Source organism: Medicago sativa, chromosome 6 (assembly GCF_051527215.1).
Source record: "Medicago sativa cultivar Bolivia chromosome 6, Bolivia_mono, whole genome shotgun sequence".
Classification (NCBI taxonomy): domain Eukaryota; kingdom Viridiplantae; phylum Streptophyta; class Magnoliopsida; order Fabales; family Fabaceae; genus Medicago; species Medicago sativa.
Genome location: NC_140754.1, coordinates 36,821,299 through 36,842,570, shown reverse-complemented (window position 1 = coordinate 36,842,570; position 21,272 = coordinate 36,821,299). Strand labels below are relative to the sequence as shown.

General features: G+C 32.1%; 3 protein-coding genes and 1 long non-coding RNA gene across 11 annotated transcripts in view; all 4 read right to left on the bottom strand.

The window, feature by feature from the left end:
• The window catches only part of LOC146914882 (uncharacterized), a 44,685-nt gene that overhangs the window by 471 nt on the left and 22,942 nt on the right, over nt 1-21,272 (bottom strand). Inside the window, exon 8 of the mRNA XM_085717555.1 lies at nt 20-144. Within this exon, the coding sequence (XP_085573681.1) occupies nt 20-144 (125 nt within the window). The remainder of the gene's footprint in view (nt 1-19; nt 145-21,272) is intronic.
• On the bottom strand, nt 1,019-5,116 carry LOC146914886 (uncharacterized). Of its 5 annotated transcripts, XR_015014431.1 has the most exons (9): nt 4,872-5,116; nt 3,958-4,056; nt 3,244-3,301; nt 2,861-2,926; nt 2,457-2,557; nt 2,266-2,358; nt 1,812-1,880; nt 1,645-1,730; nt 1,019-1,252 (listed from the first exon to the last, which is right to left on the bottom strand). It is a non-coding gene; the product is annotated as an uncharacterized LOC146914886 (long non-coding RNA). The 5 variants fall into 5 exon arrangements; XR_015014433.1 differs by lacking the exon at nt 3,244-3,301; XR_015014430.1 differs by having other exon boundaries at nt 3,958-5,087.
• On the bottom strand, nt 13,339-18,411 carry LOC146914885 (uncharacterized). 4 transcript variants are annotated; one of them, XM_085717557.1, is made up of 7 exons: nt 18,272-18,411; nt 17,300-17,380; nt 16,612-16,703; nt 15,833-16,114; nt 15,411-15,747; nt 15,239-15,324; nt 13,339-14,358 (listed from the first exon to the last, which is right to left on the bottom strand). In XM_085717557.1, exons 2-7 carry the CDS (start codon nt 17,370-17,372, stop codon nt 14,107-14,109), a joined length of 1,122 nt encoding a protein of 373 aa, XP_085573683.1. In that variant the 5' UTR covers nt 17,373-17,380; nt 18,272-18,411; the 3' UTR covers nt 13,339-14,106. The 4 variants fall into 4 exon arrangements, with proteins under 4 accessions (XP_085573683.1, XP_085573682.1, XP_085573685.1 ...); XM_085717556.1 differs by lacking the exon at nt 18,272-18,411 and adding an exon at nt 17,461-18,236; XM_085717559.1 differs by lacking the exon at nt 18,272-18,411 and having other exon boundaries at nt 15,833-16,265.
• On the bottom strand, nt 18,272-20,750 carry LOC146914884 (putative chlorophyll(ide) b reductase NYC1, chloroplastic). The gene is made up of 6 exons (XM_085717561.1): nt 20,076-20,750; nt 19,914-19,935; nt 19,311-19,389; nt 18,921-19,056; nt 18,569-18,643; nt 18,272-18,471 (listed from the first exon to the last, which is right to left on the bottom strand). Exons 1-6 carry the CDS (start codon nt 20,399-20,401, stop codon nt 18,462-18,464), a joined length of 648 nt encoding a protein of 215 aa, XP_085573687.1. The 5' UTR covers nt 20,402-20,750; the 3' UTR covers nt 18,272-18,461.

Genomic DNA, 21,272 nt, shown 5'->3' with positions numbered 1-21,272 from the left:
TAAATGTAATGTAACTCACTCTTGTATTTGCTTGGGAGCATGGTAGAGGGAAATATTAAAAGCTCAGCTTTTTCAACCCTAGCTCTCATGGCAAGGTCATTGGAAATCATTTCATCAACTAGCTGGTCAAAATATCTCTCATCCCTGTAAAAAAAGACATTGTTTCTCATTTCAGAGTTATCTCACTTGGTAAAAAAATTATATCCTGTTTAATTAATTTTTAGGCTTCATAGCAGTTGTCGCCCCCTAACTTTCACGAAGTTGTGATTTTGTAGTTTTTTTTCTTGGGGGCCAAAATCATTTATTTTTAGGCATGAAAGGCACTCATGAAAGGCACGACAGTGTATTTTTAGGCTTAAGAGCACCGATGTATGCATACGTCTTAAACATATGTTTCTTTTACACAATAATGATCATTTATTTTTTATCGTAATAGTAATTAGAAACATCATGACATAAATGTGTGTGTTGTGTAAAAGAAACATCATAAATAAATGTTTAAATGACATGTTATGTAAAAGAAACATTGTTATGATTGCAATAAAAGAATATATTTAAAAACTACATTATTCGTAAAGTCTTCATCTTCTCCTTCTATTTTCCCTTCTTTAATGAGAACTTTTGTTGAAAATAATTTTTGAACTCGACATATTTTAGTTTGCCTTGACACATTATAGTATAGAAAACGCTTTTTAAGTGGGGTCAAAATGACTTTTTAAGTCGGTTCTTGACCCCACTTATAGGTGGCCGACTTAAAAACTATTTTGATTTTAAGTCGGATGAAATCCCACTTAAAAACCTTTAATTGAGTCGGGTCATCCCACTTAAAATATTTTTATTAAGTTGGGTCACCCCACTTAAAAAGGCTCAAAAAGGATAAAAAAAAATCATAGTTTTTAAGTCTATGTTGTGATCCTACTTAATAACCTTGCTTAATTTTTCTTTTAATTGACATTGCCATTATGATTATAATAATATAGAAATTAACAAATTAATCTAAAATTTCATACACAATCACTAATGTAAAATATCATTAGATCAAATTTCATACCAAACTGTAAACAACTTCAAAGTTACAAAATCATTCATTAATACCATAAAACTAGACGTAATAATTAATTGTCATTGTTTCAAAGCATGTTCATTGCTAGACATGTAAATTGCATCAAAGTCTTTCAAGAATCAAACTTGCACAACGTTCTTGAACATTCATAATTTCATCATCAGTAAACGGAGTTTTGTCTCCAAAAACCTGAAGAAGAAAAAAAACATTAATTATAATGTCATGAATTCAACATTTTTTCAATGTATCTCTCAGTAAAAAAAAACCATTCAAAAGCTAGCTACAATCTTTACAATAATGCTCACTACCATCAAAGGTTCCAAGTATCATTTACAAACTTTGGTTACGGAAATATTGCCACTAGTATCTTTTTATCTTTTTTTCACCTCTTCATATCTTCAGTTTCTCAATTTTTAAAATATAATTAAAACCCTTTTTAAAATGGCCATAATATCATCGCCTGCAATCCTAGATTCTCATAGTTGAAACTCAAGACACCACATGCTTGAGATGACAAAATGTACAAATTGCAGGACTACATAGGTGAACTTTAGCCTCCAAAAAAGATGCAACAGTAATACCTGAAAATGCTCATTATGCTCAGGCACAGTGTTGTTCTCTAGCACAACAACAGGTCTACCAGCAATATCAAGGGTGAAAACTTTGTCTGCAACAATTATATGGATGGACTATAAAACCCAAACAAGGGAATGGCATATATTGGAAGAAGATGTCAAAATAGTAATACCTCGTGTCTTTCTTTCATAGGAAATGGAACAGATGGTAAAATATCTTTTGAACCCTCTGGCAAAATAACCTGAAAGTTGCAAGCACCGACGAATGTATTAGTAAGTCATACCTACACAATATACCACAACGACAACAACCAAAGACAGAGTAGGAAAAACTGCAAAAATTGAATCCTTGGTAAGAATATTTCAGATTTAGGAATGAATAACTGTGTCAACAAGTGGTTACTAGTTAAACACATGTGAAATAATTAAAGTTAATATTTATATGCCTAAATTTATTTTCCAGTGCTATACTTCTAGTTCCACTGAAAAATATAAAGGTAAAATGTGATGTTGCATAACTCTGATAGATAAATTCTCGAAAGATTGCATTCCAAGTTTGCAACGAAAAAAGGAAAAGAAAAAAGAACGTAAAATTATGTATTGACAAGATAAAATGATCTCACTCACCTTCAGAACAAGAGTGTCAATCACCAACTCATTAATGGGGGAACCAAAAGAGATATTAAGGAAGCGCTTTCCATCGACTCCAAACAAGAAATCCTAAAGTGGAAACCCATATTCAATGGTAAAATCCAATCCTTGAAAAATCTGCATGCAGATTTATATTAAATAGAATAAAACCAAATAACAATCCTCACCTAGAAGAGTAGGACACAGTCAGAATCCTGTGAAACATCAAACAAAGGACCAGCTCCAAATGCATAGGATAATCAGTCAGCACGCCCAAGTAATAAAAAACCTAAGATTAAGGAGCGAAACAAAATCAGATACCAAAACACAAACCATGAGACCAAATCTAGCATCTAAGAATATTAGTATATGGATATGAAAAAACTTAAGGCCTCTGGTGATAGGTTTAGAAGCCGGGTACAATCAAAAAGGATAAAAACCAACAATACTTGTTTGTTATCTCAAATATCATGTAAAACACATCATAATAGCTTAGCTACATGAAGAAAGAGACTCCATATATGCAAAAATAGCATCGCACAGTTTTCAATAGAACACATGACAATTTAAATAATGAGCGGAATAACAATACCTTCGATACAAGTAGTGCAGCGACCTTTGGTGCGGATCAAACTCCTCGTCTTCATTCAAACTCTCACTATTAAACACACACATGCAAAACACACATGTTTAATCTTCAACATTCATTCTGGCAATTCACACTAAAAAACTAATACAACCAAGTAACAGTAGGTCGAAACATGATATCAACAAGCCAAAAAAAAAGCACAGAGGGCTACAATAAAAAGTCTTAATATTTTGGTATAACTCTGATTGACTCATTCATTCTGTCAATGGTGCATCGCGGAAAACTCTGACTGACTCATTTGTCTCCTATTAAAAGGATTAGAGGGAGTATCTGACATTGTAAACCAAAGCACTACAAAGACAGACAAATTAGTTTTCAATTTTTACCTTGTTCAGTAATAAGGATTTCCCTTCAGCTGCCCTTTCAAGTGCAGTTGTCTCTAAACTGAGTAGAGAATAAAGAAAGCTCAACGAAGGTTGTTGAAATTCAACGGAAGTAGGGTATAACATGTCAAGTATTGATTGTGAGTGAAAGAGATTATCATAAAAATGTTAATTGAAATAGCTTATATATAAGCACAAGCACTTAACTGAAAAGTGGTTAATTGAGTTGATTTTTTAACAATATAATAGATGACCCTACGCAAGGATGACTCATACAAATTGAGATAGAAATAAAGTGAATTACTAAAAAAATTAAATGAATATATTAGTACTTTCACAAGTGAGAACAAGCTTCCAGCAAGAAATGTGCTCATAAATTGTGCTAGCAACCAAGGAATTGGTTTCTATTTTAACTTGTTAGAAGCTAGAACAATTTGTAAGGTCTTTCTCAGATAATCAAAACTACCATTTTATAATAATAAATTATAATAATAAACAAGACACTAACCGATGCACCACCTTTTGTTCTTGCACATAAGATTAGTTTTTTCAACACCATGAAAAGATCCAATGTTCTTGAAATTAAGGAAATGCATAGTGACTTCAATAGGACCATCTTAACTTACACCGGAAACTATTCTTCAAAATAACATATGTTTAAGACGTATGCATACATCGGTGCTCTATATCTATCACATTCATAATAAAGTAACTTACATTGATAACACAGAGCAAAAGTAATTCCGATATTTGAGTCTGCATCAACAATGCATGTTGAATTGGAATTCCCGTGAAGAGTACTGAGTACCAATACCACTGTCCAGTTTTGGATGATGTTGTATAAAATGATACATATGAGTATTTGCTTAATTCAGCTTATGTTAAAAGGAAATAGTTATACATAATGAAAGTAATTAGGTAAATGGTGTTTATTTCTTAGTCCAGTCATAAGGAAGGTAAATGATACATATGACATTTTCATAAGTTGTTTTCAGCTTATTTTCATAAGCTCTTGAACATAGCTTGTGAAAATAGCTTATACTAGTTTATATCAAAATAATTTAACTTTATTTTACCTATTGTTATAGAAATAGCTTATACATAAGTGCATATCATGATAAACACTAAAAAGCCTATCATGATAGTGCTATAAGCTGCAAATTAACTTGTTTATCCAGACAGGGCCTATATCCATAAGCTCTATAGTATAGCTTACAAAAATAGCTTGTAGGTTTAGATTATATGAAAACAGATTGATTTGATTCTATGCTTTGTTATAGAAATAGCTTATACATAAGAACATAACTGAAAAGTGGTTAATTGGGCTAATTTTTTAACAATATAAGCACTTAATTAAGCTGTTTATACATATGGCAGTGGCAGTAGCAAGAAAGCCATCCCATAGTTTGGTGCATCATTAAGCCATGAATTATGTCATATTTCAGTTCAATTGAAGCATGAAGCAAAAGAGCCATGGCATGTTTGATGTTTCGATGCATTCAAAAAAACCCATTAACAATTTTGAATCCCCATTCCCCAAATTCTAAAACCCTACAAAAATTCCCAATTCTAAAACCCTGAAACAAGCAATTGAATAAGGAATGTTTCAATTAGAGAATCAATTGACTTACCTTTGACTTAGAGTGAGTGAGAACTGTGAGAGATATGCTGGGTTTGAAGAAGAGATAAGCTGCTGCTGCTGAGAGTGGAGAAGAGAGAGTCATGGTTGCGGACTGGGTTTGTTTGTTGTTGCGAGAAGATTCATAGCGGTGATTTGTTTGTGAGAAGAGAAAAGGTAGAACGATCACGCGAAGAAGAGAAAAGATAGAGCGATGTATATGGTTTCCTCGGATCTTATTTATTTTATTTTAATTTTAATATAGATATAAAATACTTTTTAAGTGGGGTTAAATAACTTAATATCTATTGAAGCTAAAAACCTCTCATCCGGCCAACTTTTCAAGTTATATGGATAGCAACCCACTTAAAATCCTTGTGTCAATAAGTGTTTATTGCACTAGTTGATATTGATATATTGATATTGTCAAGGCATATTTTAGTTTATAAACATCAATATTGATATATTGATGTTTCTTTTAGACAACACACACATTCAAATTCAACTACACATGTTGGAATCACTACAAAAAAATCTAACATTTCAACAGTTACTACAAGCATCTTCATCTGCATATTATGACAGTTATGATTCAAGCATATTTATTTTGAAACCTTGACAATAACAAACGTCTATCTTTAGACAAATCATTCTGATTTCACAAAATTACAACCTAGCTTCACACTACAAAGAGACAAAGTCAACCTGCTTTAAAAAGAAGAATTTGCACAAATATGATAGAGAACAACAATTGCAATACATATTCAAACCCGTTTCGTAAAAAATTCAATATTTCAACAACCAAGATTCATGTAAGACCCTCACAAACCCTCTTGCAGAATTGCAATTTACAGACTTATTAAAAAAATAAAAAATTTCATCCAAGTCAATGCAAGTCACAATAAAATTATAAAGATTACACAAAAATCACAAATAACAATGTTGAAGTGAGTATCACCTGTTTTCTTAAAGTAATCAGGGTTCCAAGAAAATACCGTGCCAGACTTATTTGATAGGGCCTCGGATTGAACCAAGTCAACAGAATTTCCAGTTCCCTTCCACCAAGTCTCGACTATTATTTTCATCATGTCTTCCCCTGTGTGTTTGGTTTCTGTAAACCCAGCTATCACAGGACAAACTACCCTGAGTAACGAATAAATCATATAGGTTTTACCAACTTTTCCACTCCCACGAAGATTCCACAGCGAAACGAACATCTGATAAAATAAATTACATTTATCTTATAAATACACACTACCAATAGCATAATACAGGGAACGAAATGAAGCACTGAAAATAAAAACTACGTTATTTGAACGTAAAAAATTAAGTTTATGCAATTTAAAGTACTGGGGTAGGTTAGTGAATATGATAAAACGCAAGCTACCCCTTTTTCTGAACTATAGTGTTAAGTTTACTAAAAGGGCTAACAATATGGTGGCACACTATCTAGCCAAACATGCCCTCACTGAAGGATCTAGAACTTAGACGAGCATATGTAAGAATATTGAAACACAAAGAAAACGAAAGTAAAGCAGAAATAATGTTGCGCACCTTTTAGGAACCTTTACAGAACCAGAACCTTTCCTGATAGCACAGCTTCGAACCAGAATCGGGGGGGAGGGGGGGCGCGACAAACAAGTGAGGATGGTTTGGTGGCAATTTAGGGTTTGCTTTTTTTTTTTTTACTTTTATTACTTAGGGTTTGGCCCCTTAAGTTTGTCAAATGTTGCAATTTTGGCCTCATAATAAAAAAAAAATTGAATATTTTAAACCTTTAAGATTTATCCCCTTTGCAATAGTGACCTTTTGACCAATTTTGACTGGGTCAACACTTAAGTGTCACTTCATTAATGGATGTGAGTTTCTACAAAGGATATTGTTTTTTTTTTAAATGTGTATATCAGAAGAAGATGTATATGAAAATTCATTTATAGAAATTATTGATATATTGATTTATAAACAAAATATTGTCAAGGCATACAACAAAATAATTTTTGAACTCAACATATTTTAATTTTCCTTGATGCATTGATATTGATATATTGATATTGTCAAGACATATTTTAGTTTATAAACATCAATATTGATATATTGATGTTTCTTTTACACAACACACACATTTATGTTATGATGTTTCCTTTACACAATAATGATCATTTATTGTTTATTGTAATAGTAATTAGAAACATCATGACATAAATGTGTGTGTTGTGTAAAAGAAACATTGTTATGATTGCGAAAAAAGAATATATTTAAAAACTACATTTTTTGTAAAGTTTCCATCTTCTCCTCCTATTTTCCTTTCTTTAATGAGAACTTTTGTTGAAAATAACTTTTGAACTCAACATATTTTAATTTGTCTTGACGCGTTGATATTGATATATTGATATTGTCAAGGCATATTTTAGTTTATAAACATCAATATTGATATATTGATGTTTCTTTTACACAACACACACATTTATGTTATGATGTTTCTTTTACACAATAATGATCATTTATTGTTTATTCTAATAGTAATTAGAAACATCATAACATAAATGTGTGTGTTGTGTAAAAGAAACATCATAAATAAATGTTTAAATGACATGTTATGTAAAAGAAACATTGTTATGATTGCGATAAAAGAATATATTTAAAAACTACATTATTCGTAAAGTCTTCATCTTCTCCTTCTATTTTCCCTTCTTTAATGAGAACTTTTGTTGAAAATAATTTTTGAACTCAACATATTTTAGTTTGCCTTGACACATTGATATTGATATATTGATATTGTCAATGCATATTTTAGTTTATAAACATCAATATTGATATATTGATGTTTCTTTTAGACAACACACACATTCATATTCAACTACACATGTTGAAATCACTACAAAAAATTCTAACATTTCAACAGTTACTACAAGCATTCTTCATCTGCATATTATGACAGTTATGATTCAAGCATATTTATTTTGAAACCTTGACAGTAACAAATGTTTATCTTTAGACAAATCATTCTGATTTCACAAAATTACAACCTAGCTTCACACTACAAAGAGACAAGGTCAACCTGCTTTAAAAAGAAGAATTTGCACAAATATGATAGAGAACAACAATTGCAATACATATTCAAACCCGTTTCGTAAAAAATTCAATATTTCAACAACCAAGATTCATCTAACACCCTCACAAACCCTCTTGCAGAATTGCAATTTACAGACTTATTAAAAAAATAAAAATTTCATCCAAGTCAATGCAAGTCACAATAAAATTATAAAGATTACACAAAAATCACAAATAACAATGTTGAAGTGAGTATCACCTGTTTTCTTAAAGTAATCAGGGTTCCAAGAAAATACCGTGCCAGACTTATTTGATAGGGCCTCGGATTGAACCAAGTCAACAGAATTTCCAGTTCCCTTCCACCAAGTCTCGACTATTATTTTCATCATGTCTTCCCCTGTGTGTTTGGTTTCTGTAAACCCAACTATCACAGGACAAACTACCCTGAGTAACGAATAAATCATATAGGTTTTACCAACTTTTCCACTCCCACGAAGATTCCACAACGAAACGAACATCTGATAAAATAAATTACATTTATCTTATAAATACACACTACCAATAGCATAATACAGGGTAGTTTGTATATCAGAAGAAGATGTATATGAAAATTGATTTTCTTTATTCTTACAATAATAAACCATGCTTTTTATTTCTTAAATATATTATATATTGATATATAAACTTACACTGTTCGCCTAATATTTCTGTTGTTGTGTTATAGTTTTACAAAACAAAAATAAATATATGAGTTATTATATCTACATGACATGTGCGGTTATTATATCTACACTAGCGGAAAGACGGGCACGATAACGCATGTGATTATTTTATTATGTTTGTTTGTATAATTTTGATTTAAATTTTTAAATATGATAGAAATTATTGATATATTGATTTATAAACAAAATATTGTCAAGGCATACAACAAAATAATTTTTGAACTCAACATATTTTAGTTTGCCTTGACGCATTGATATTGATATATTGATATTGTCAAGGCATATTTTAGTTTATAAACATCAATATTGATATATTGATGTTTCTTTTACACAACACACACATTTATGTTATGATGTTTCTTTTACACAATAATGATCATTTATTGTTTATTGTAATAGTAATTAGAAACATCATGACATAAATGTGTGTGTTGTGTAAAAGAAACATTGTTATGATTGCGATAAAAGAATATATTTAAAAACTACATTTTTCGTAAAGTTTCCATCTTCTCCTCCTATTTTCCCTTCTTTAATGAGAACTTTTGTTGAAAATAACTTTTGAACTCAACATATTTTAGTTTGCCTTGACGCATTGTTATTGATATATTGATATTGTCAAGGCATATTTTAGTTTATAAACATCAATATTGATATATTGATGTTTCTTTTACACAACACACACATTTATGTTAAGATGTTTCTTTTACACAATAATGATCATTTATTTTTTATTGTAATAGTAATTAGAAACATCATGACATAAATGTGTGTGTTGTGTAAAAGAAACATCATAAATAAATGTTTAAATGACATGTTATGTAAAAGAAACATTGTTATGATTGCGATAAAAGAATATATTTAAAAACTACATTATTCGTAAAGTCTCCATCTTCTCCTTCTATTTTCCCTTCTTTAATGGGAACTTTTGATGAAAAATATTTTTTGAATTCAACATATTTTAGTTTGCCTTGACGCATTGATATTGATATATTGATATTGTCAAGACATATTTTAGTTTATAAACATCAATATTGATATATTGATGTTTCTTTTACACAACACACACATTTATGTTATAATGTTTCTTTTACACAATAATGATCATTTATTGTTTATTGTAATAGTAATTAGAAACATCATGACGTAAATGTGTGTGTTGTGTAAAAGAAACATCATAAATAAATGTTTAAATGACATGTTATGTAAAAGAAACATTGTTATGATTGCGATAAAAGAATATATTTAAAAACTACATTTTTCGTAAAGTCTCCATCTTCTCCTTCTATTTTCCCTTCTTTAATGGGAACTTTTGTTGAAAATAATTTTTGAATTCAACATATTTTAGTTTGTCTTGACGCATTGATATTGATATATTGATATTGTCAAGGCATATTTTAGTTTATAAACATCAATATTGATATATTGATGTTTCTTTTACACAACACACACATTTATGTTATGATGTTTCTTTTACACAATAATGATCATTTATTGTTTATTGTAATAGTAATTAGAAACATCATGACATAAATGTGTGTGTTGTGTAAAAGAAACATCATAAATAAATGTTTAAATGATATGTTATGTAAAAGAAACATTGTTATGATTGCGATAAAAGAATATATTTAAAAACTACATTATTCGTAAAGTCTCCCTCTTCTCCTTCTATTTTCCCTTCTTTAATGAGAACGTTTGTTGAATTTTGATAAACTCCTCTTGATAAAGATACAAATAATTGACCATGGCTGAAAACATGTCGTGTAAGATAGATTAAGACATTGGGAATTGTATGCCCTTGTGACTTATTTATGGTAATACCAAAACTTAGTCTAACGGAAAATTGTTTTCTACTAAGCACAAAGGGAAGTCATGAACTTGCATTTGTTTTTAATTTAATTCGGTGCAAGAATGCTCTATTTCCAGCATTGCTTTCTATTAGGATTTCCACATTCAACATATTCTCAAATAAACCACGACATAACAATCGTGTTCCATTACACAGGTCATATTTAGGGTTTATGTTTCACAACAACATCAAATGTGCACCTTCTTTTAGCTTTAAAGTATGTGGTGGGATACTTTCTTGAGCAATTGAGTTTAGGAATTCCTATTGATATAAGTTATGGGTATCCCCTTCAACCTCGTTAAATGACAACAAATTATGTTATTTTCCTGGATATTAATTATGAATTATGACATTACTCCTCGCCTATGAATCACATACACTCCTCATATTAGATGTGTCTGAACACGTGTTGCATCCGCATCCATAAATATAATTACCCTAAATTATGTGATTTTCTCAAATTATCAACGTTATTGGCGTGTCAGTATCCGTGTTGTATCTGGTGTCGGTGTTCGTATCCATACTTCTTAGCGATCCTCTCTTTTTATTGCCTCTCAGATGGTGGTTTCAATGTGACCAAAAGCAAAAGATAGTGGTTTGAAGCTTTCTAGTGTTTCTATTTTTAGTTGTTGTTAACATGAGTGTTGTTATCGTTTAACAATTTTGAATTGTTTAAATGGTTTTAACACTTTGATTTCACTGTATTTTGTTGGATATTGGATAGGGGCCATGGGACCAGTTTATCAATTGTATATATGCAGAACGTTTGGAATCACAAAGAAAAAAGCAATGCTTTTATTCCTTTGAACAACAGTGGAAGGAGCTTAATGGCAGGGGATGTTATTGCTTATTTTCCTTTTATTTAATAATTAAAAAAAACCATGGTTTTCATTATATAAAAAAAAACCACGCTATCATAGTTTGTATAAGCAATTATAAACCAGCAAAGTCAAATAATTATTAAAATTAATGGTAAACAATTTGAATCATAATTGATTATAAACCAGCAAAGTCAAATATGTAATCCATAAAATTAATCGACTTTGATTAGTTGTAAGATGAAAGAAAAAGAAAAAAACTAAACAGGTTTATTCTGAATTTTGATGCAAAGGGTTGAGAGAGGTTGAGAAAAACTAAACAATGCGGGAACGAACTACCTGTGAGAACCCTAGTTATTAATATTTAATATAGTGCTAACAAATCTTTTTCTAAAATATTTTGAGTCCTAATCATTTTTTAGAGGATTTAAAGTCCAATCTTTAACATTATATTTTGCTCATGTTTGTTACTAATCCTTTTATCAGAAGATTTAAAGTTCAATCTTTAACATCATTTTTTGGTCACGTTTGTTACTAGTATTTTTTAGAGTATTTAAAGTCCAGTCTTTAACATTATTATTTTTTGCTCACGTTTGTTACTAATCTTTTTTTTAGATGATTTAATGTTCAATCTTTAACATTATTTTTTGGTCACATTTGTTACTAATAATTTTTTAGAGGATTTAAAGTCCAATCTTTAACAATATTTTTGCTCACGTTTGTTACTAATCTTTTTTTAATGGATTTAAAGTCTAATCTTTAACAATATTTTTTGCTCACGTTTGTTAGTAATCTTTTTTTCGAGGATTTAAAGTTCAATCTTTACCATTATTTTTTGCTCACGTTTGTTACAATTGATCAAAGGCTACGGAAGAGTAAATTATATTAATAAAATAATATGAAAATACTGTTTTTTGTGGAAGTAATAAAATAATATGGAAATATTGTTTTTTGTGGAAAGGATATGAAAATAGTTGCCAATCTTTGTCGGTTATATTGAGGGGAACAACACAGATGTACAACGTAAAATCGGCTGATAAAAAAGTAACATGAGTTTTTGTTTTGTGCTAGTTTTTTGTGAGTTTGATTTGTGGTTAACAGAGGTAAAAGATGGTTAACGAAGACGATTAGTACATGGATTAGTTTTCTCAATATATGGATGTCATTCGAGTGACATCGGAACCCATCCGAGTGTTTGTTGCGTAAGTGTGGTCGCTGTTGTTTGCATTGCAAAGCCTAGGCAAACGTAGGCGGCATCAACAGTTGCCTTGTAATCGCTGTCATTAGGCATATGGCAGAAAAGGTTTGTCATGGATAAGCCAAACATGTGCTCAAATTTCTAATGCAAACCAGCTGAAACGTATGTCATTAGAATGAGATCGAAACCCAATTGAGTGTTTGTTGCGTTAGTGTGTTCGCTGTTGTTTGTATTGAGAAGCCGAGGTTGAGGTAGGCGGCGTCGACAGTTGCCTTGTAGTCGCTGTCAGCACGCATATAGCAGAAAAAGTTTTGTTTTCTGCTGCAGCGAATTTCGGATGTCGTGGATAGTTGCCTTATGGTTCTTTGAATCTGTCACAATTGTCTTATGGTTCTATGAATCTATCATAGCGGCAGTTTGTTTTTTTGGATGTAGAGAAGTTTGATGTCATGGACTTGTCCGGTAAGTCGGATACTTTTGCAGTATGTTTTCAGCCCTCGATTTTGACGTGCGTCCTATACACACTCGTTGTCAATAAAATTGCCTCATTATGAAAAACTTATAGTCAAGTTATCATGACACTTTTTAACCATAGTCAAGCACTGAATGTAATCATTCATGATACCTTGCATATGATCATTCAGAGCATTGTTAGCCGTTTTCTAAAACAGACATATAACCACCATTTGCTCTTTAATTATACATTTAATCAATCACACAATCACATGACAGTCACAGATTTTGTAAAACATATGATCATATATAAAAGATTGAATAAGATGACGGATGCATCAACTACAACCTTAATTTAAAAGCAATCGTAAAATATTCAGAATTCAGACGCATAAACCAAACACAAACTTAGCATTAATCAAAGTTTACCATGACACACAAACATACATTAACCAATTCTGCATGATAACCAAACTGAACTCAAAAGAAGCCATATATAAAACATGGCAGCAAGTACATAATAACAAAAGTCCACCAAGCCAAAAAACTACAGAATCCATGTCTTCTAGCACACATTATCGCAAAGCCCACTAGACTCTCTTCCTAACTGGGCACTACGAGAAGTAATGGTTAACCTGGTACACATGCCTTAAATCAGCATTGTTCATAGATCTCACGAAACCCCTATGAATGCACTGCAAAGGAGCGTGCCTTATATGAAGAATACCATTCCTTGTATTTTCGGTGACAACAAGCTTTCTAGCATGACCTTTGACCAAGTTACGCGCTGCACATAAGCGTCTCCAGTCACCTCCAATCCTTCAAAATATAGTATTATCTTCCATAATGAATACCATATCACACTGCCAAATATATCCTTGCTGATCTATGATAGATAGCTGAGTCGCATTTGTGGGCAATGCATCCTCGCAGAAACCAAACCAAGACACACCTGTGTTTAAGAGAATAGGAATTAACATTACTTACCATAATCAAGATTCTAAAATATAAACCTATAAATATAATATGAAACGGCATTTACCAGATATCCAGAGTCGATGTCAGAAGATGTCAATATATGAACAAACGTGCGATAAAACTGCATCACCATGCTGCCATCATTTGGAGTGATCATCTTTGATATAGGAGGAAGACATTTATTAGGATAGTCCACTTCCACTCCTGATCTGTCTTTTATGGTCATATGCATAAGGTTTGATTCTACATAGGTAACACTGACCCATGCACCAAGGCCAATTAAACCCTATCCAACCATCCCTGAAGTACACCTTGTCATTTTTCTTGTGGACCTTAACCTCGAACATGTTCTTGTTAGGATCACGCAACATGACATAGTCATCAACACACAAACCATATTCCTTAGCAAAACACGACGGCAATCTCACCTTCAGCTGATATATACATAAAAAACATGTCGTCGGTAATTGAATAATAAATAAATTAAGAATGCATCAGTTATACGGGAAACGCATGTGTTATTTCTATTATTAAAGTGATACAATTTATAACCTTGCATAATTAATTAGTTTCGGAATGGAACATAATAAGACTCGGTCAATTGCTAGCATATGTCATTCTTTTGTTGGATTAAATCTCTCCTAATTGCCTCTTGTACCATGAATAGAAATTAAGGCTGCATATTTATTTGTTGCTATGATCCTATTTCAAAAATAAGTAAGTTAAAATCATATCCAAAAGAAGGCAGTTCTGATGATTAGTTAATCGTCAAGCAACAGGAATGCATAAGCTTAAAACAATTGATAGTGGTTAGGATAGGTCTGTATCTTAAAAATATTGCAGAGATTCCTAACTGATATATATTTCTTAAGCTTTAAGCAATAGCAGGGCAATGACATAAACCACTCCACACATTAGTTTTTATAAAATTATTAAGTGTATTGAAGTCAGAAGATTACTCCAATTTGAATCAAGGCAAGATATTGTGTCATAACATTATGACCTTCTGCTCATTAGATATCAGTACTCCTGATAAACTAAATTCTGCCTCCAGAAATCAATTTATAAATTATGGCCGAGTCGACTTTGTGTATCTTGATTCACATTGAGTTATATTATCACAAAGTCAAACAATTGCAATTCCCAACTGTTTATTTAGGATAACCATTTAGTGTGTCTAGTACTGTCTATACATCTATAAGTAACAGTCCCCCTGGTTGATACTTATGAAGAAAATAAAATGCAAACTTCTTTGGCTAGAAAATAAAATGCAAACTTATATGCATTTTCTCAATTGAATGGCACATCACTTACATTTGTGATCTCAAGCTCCACGTAGTAGGTATTCAACTTTTGCATCTCTCGTAGAGAAATTTCATCTGCGATACGGATAGCCGTTCCTGAGACGATGACAATACGAATAGTTCAATAGCTATCGCAACACACTACAACACACCAAAGAATGACAGGAAACAAAACCAAATACCTATTGGGGGGAACCCTGCCTCAGCAGCATCTAGGCAAACTATTTTATCCATGGGCTTGAGTATGTCCTGGTGCTTGCAGGGAATATGGACATGCCTCAGGTAGACAACTTTGTTCTCAGACTCGTGCGTTACAGCTAGCTTTAGGGGATGGTTTTCTAACAGCCTACGCGCCTTGCAAAGAGATCCCCACTCACCTCTGATTTTGCACACCAATTCATTTTCTGTCTCGACAATCTGAAATGAGCACTTCCAAGCAAATCCCAAGTAATCAACGACTTTGATCTCAGTTTCCTTAGTTGGCAATGCACTCTGACAAAATCCTAACCAAGGCAAGGCCTGCAGTGGCAAATAAACAAACATCATGAATGATTACTATTATTCATATATTGAAATATAATCAAACAATATAAAAGGTATGTACCAAAAATCCAGATTTAACATCAGATGCAGTCAATATTATGACAGATGTTGCGCAAAAAACCAATGAACTGCATTGACATAAACCGCAATCCAACTTTGATATTATTGGAAGAGTGCAATCAGGGTAGTCAATTTCCTCATCAAACCTATTTTTCAAGGTCATCCTCATAAGACTCGAGTGTTCATAGGCAAGAGTTGCCCAAGCACCAATATCAATGTTGTAGAAATCCTTCAAGCCAAACCACCCATTCTTGAAGAATACTTTGTTCTTTTTTATCTCAACCTGAACCTCTACCTCATTATTTCTTGGATCACATAGCATAATGTATTCATCAATGTGCATACCAAACATATATTCTTAATGCATATATTCTTAACAACCCATCTATTTGTATCAGTGACAAAGTAAGTAGCAGGACCAAGTGATCATTAATCTACATCAAAGATGGGCTGTTAGTAATGGTTTATCATACAATATCCTACATCAAAGTGATCATTATTCTTAATGCATATATTCTTTTCAAACCAAACATGATGTCAACCAAACACATCATAAAAAGAAATGGATCATACATTAAATGGATATCATTCCAATATACATGTATTACACTAAGTAAATGCCCACCCATTCATGCTAACAAAAATTTTGCTTAACAGTGATATTCATTGACTAAAATAAAATTTTCATTACAAAAAGAAAAACACAATTCATATAATAACCAGTAGCACATATCACTAACTTAAAGTAAAAACAGATTAATAGCAAGTATGAAAACTTACAGAACATATGTCGTACTCCATGTGAAAGGTTCGAAGGTTAACCAAATCCTTCCTAACGCCTCTGTCAATCTCCCCACCAGCATTGCCTTGAACTGTTGACATGAGAGGAAAGATGCACAAATAATAATAAAAACTAACGGCCACAATAGAAGGAACACAACTATATAACACCTCGTGTTTCTCATTTTGGATTCATAAATTTCATGAGATAAAAACTACATATATATGATTTTAAACATGCATGTTCATTAAATGTGATACATGCATGTTCATTAAATCTGTGAATCCATAATGTCCATATGTTAATGTCTTAAACAAATAGAAGTTGTTGAGCACATGGTTGAATACTCAATGTCAGAAACAAACTAAAGTGATCTAAAAAGAATAAACACATTAAAACAAACCACTTAGTGTTTCTGATTTTGGATTCACAGATTTCATGATATAAGAGGTACATATATAAGATTTTAAACAAAAACCTAAACACCAAAGTTGCAGAAAAATGATTTGTGAGTTTGGATTCACACCTTTCATGAGATAAAAAATACACAAATAAAAACTTGAACAAAAACATAACACAGTTGCAGAAAGAGGTTCTCAATCATATTTGAATGATCAATGGCAAAAACAATTTCATGTGATACAGAAAATATTACACATGCAGAATCAATAAGCTATTCATTCATACCTTTCATCAAACATATCGCACCAGCAGCTTCACGGTCCTTGACATACATAGTAAAGTCCCCAAAGTGTTCCATTCTTGGCTCTGGTAGAAAAAACGAAATGTGGTTGATGTCTTGTGGTTTACGAAGACATACTCCTCACTTAAATAGAAAGACAAACTACCTTTACTTCATTATTTAGTGGAGAAAATCTCATGTGTTCATTTCTAAGTTACATAGCAAACATTATGCCAAGTGGATGGTTACTTGCAGCAACCATCATTACCCCAACCATAGGAAACGTGTGCACAATTATCCATGCAGATTTCCTTCAAGCAAGCAAGCATCATTTCTAAGTTACATAGCAAACATTGTGCCAAGTGGATGGTTACTTGCAGCAACCATCATTAGCCCAACCATAGGAAACGTGTGCACAATTATCCATGCAGATTTCCTTCAAGCAAGAAGCAACTCCCAAGGCCATAACACATGATCTGAAGGGCAACAAAGTCATTTTTTCAATTTAAACCCTAGGGTTTTCCCTCCATAAGAATTGCTGGTTAAATTGAGAAGAGCTTGCTTAGGGTTTTTGAAGAATTTGCCTGCAGCACTGGTCTTCTTTTATAATATTAAGATGCTAAAGATTAGATTAGGACCAAAAACAGAAACCACACTCAGCAAGAAATAAGGAATCCAATATAAAACTTTCATTGAAGTGATAACAAAATCGATAGTAGGGTTCATTAGCATAACAATTTCCTTTATGCTAGTATGCCAAAAACTAGCTCAGTGATGCTCAATCTATGAAACACTGACACATACACTGACCAAGATACTAATACTGACACGCTGACACTTGTAAAATTTCCTTGAATGTAACCACATGTGTCAGTATCCTGTTGGCGTCTAATTCCGACATGTGTCAAGTGTCAGACACATTCAATCTCAAGTGTCAGTGCTACATAGTTCTCAACAGAAAGAACAGCCACACTTACCCAAATGTCAATATAACCAAGTTCGCTAACAGCAAAGTTTGCCAATCTCTGAACATCATCAGCCTCACAAACATCGCAAGAAATGCCTACAACTTTTGTTTGAGAAAGCTTTGTCAAAGATGAACCAACTGCATTGGCAATGCCGTCCTTTAGATTTTCCTCAAGCTCGTTGACAGTTGCTTGCACAGACTCAGGGATGCCTTCACAAAATTCGAGAGCAGGAGCAAAAATACATTGTGAGCAACAAAATATATTAATTTGATCTCTATAAAATGATCTCATAGTTTGTGATACCACCTTCGTGAAGTAACAATTACACGATCTCCCGAAAGAAGAAACTCCCGCGCCAAAGCTTTACCCAGTCCCCTTGTACTGCACACAAAATTTACAAGATGCAAGAGTCAGTGTCATGAAAAAAAACTTAGATGTAATCAAAGTAGACTTTAATCGGTATGCAAAGTCGACGTTAATTTTTTTTACTCATGCATCCAAATACAGCTCACCCACCACATAGATAATTGTGGAGATATTTTTTGCAAAAATAATAAAATAAAAATGAAAGATGCTACATAGAAGAATGCATAGGCTCATTAAAAAGCAAAAAACGTTGGAAATCGATTTCTAGAATACTGTCGGTGAGTGAACGTACCTTCCAGTTATGACAACATTTCGCGGACCTTCGCGACAATAATCCTCTAACACCCAGTTAGCACCTATCATCGTCCCAATGATAACTCCTCCGAGCCAACTATACCATATCAGTGCATCCATCTGACTATCTCCACCTTCACAAAATTTCCGAAAAATCAGCATCACATATTATATGAGGAACCAATGGATATAACTATATAGTTTAATAATTGCATGCACTTAATGTGTAATTTTATGATATAGATGTTTATGTTATAATGCGGCGTCTTGGTGAGATATGATCCAACGATAGTGGAAAACTTGTTTATACTATTGTCGGAAACTCGACTTTAAGTGCAAATATTATCATATACAAATTCTAAAATAGGAAAGTAGAATATATACCAACCTGACATCTGAAATCCAATTGCAAGGATGACACCAGTGCTCATCAAGGTCACAATATATCTTCCAATTTGAACAGCAATCTTGTTTTCACAAATACATAAACACAGTTATATTCAACATTTAATACCACACAAGATTGAAAAAAAGAAAGAAACAAGGAAATAACACAACACAACAAGGGCTATTTGGATTTGCTTATTTGAGCTTATCTACAAGATTAAGCACTTGTGAGACTAGATTAAGTACTTGTATGTGAGACTAGATTAAGTGGATCAATACATGAAAACAACTTTTGTTTTCAGCTTATTTTCAACTTATTTCTGTAAGCTATTTTCAACTTACTTTCTGTAACTCTCCGAGATAACTTGAGAAAACAAGTTATGGATAAGCACTTATTTTATCTTTTGTTATAGAAATAAGCTATAAATAAGTTTCCAAACTCCCCAAGATAACATATGAAAACAAGTTATAGATAAACACTTAATTTTATCTTCTGTTGTAGATATAGCTTATCCATAAGCACTTATATGCTAAAACCACTCAATTAAGTTGTTAATCCAAACAGAGAATCAAGAATGATAGAACATAAGAAACATGTACTCACCTTAGATAGAACCTCATCAACCCTAACAAATAACTAATAGTAATACATAAATACATATATGATAAGTGCTTATACTATATAAAACAATTAATTATCCAAACAGACTAAAAAAATGATAAAACATCAAAAACAAGAACTCACCATAGATAGAACTTCATCAACCTAACAACAGCTTGTCTATACTCATCATCCAACTTAGAACCCATCATAAAATTCCCCAACAAAACATTTCTAAAATTACTCCAAAACCCATTTTCCCTTTGAACTTTCACTTCATATTTCTTCAAATTTCTCAACTTTTTCTCCTTCACATCACCACCATCTTCACTCTTGAAAGCCCTACACTTTTTCAAACACAACCCACCAAAATTTTGTCCAAAACCAAACACCCCAGATGAAGAATTTGAGCTACCAAATCCATTTCTAAGCTTATGTCTATTCAAATTACACTCTGGAAAAACTTGAAGCTTAACAATTGTAGTAGCCATGTTTAAGATAAAAGTTCATAAAAATGTTACAACAATAGTATTGATATTTGATACATAAATGTGTTGAATTAATGTAACATGTTTGGTTTATTTATTGTTGTGATTTTGGTGAGAATTGATAACTATGTTTTTGTAATTTTGTGTGTTGTGAAAATATCTGATTCATTGGAAAAATGTAACATAATAACAGTAACGTAAGAAGAAAAGCCAGCCCCGGACCGGGGTCGGCATAGACACTCTTGATACGAAAGAGAGTGTGGAGGGATGTTCATGGGTGGCACTTCCATGACTTTTTTGCGGGAAAGTCATGTGACTTTGGCTTAATCTTGTCCATCGGATCAATCATACGGTTCAAATCATGACACATGTCCAGTGGCGTAGCCAGGACCCTGAGTCAGGGGGTTCAGACTTTTGAACTATAATCAATAGTTATATATATACACACACACACACACAAACACACACACACACACACACACACATATATATTATATATATATATATATATATATATATATATATATATATATATACACATATATACACACACACACACATATATATATACATATTCAAAAATATATATTAAATGCAAAAAATTACATGCATACTCGACAATTGTCCTCAACGTGATTTCGTTCTATGAAACACTGAATAGTCAACTCATTATCTATGTTGACCATATGTCTTTTAGGTTCAGTCAAATTTGTTTTTGGAATGTCGCATATTCTTAAATACATGGGTGTAATTTTTTTATCGTCTCTAAATATAAGATCTTATTGACCTAAAAATATAAATTGAAAAAGTTGGTAGTATTATTAAATTTATTGATAACTTCCTTAAAAAAAAATTGTTGATAACTAATATTGTT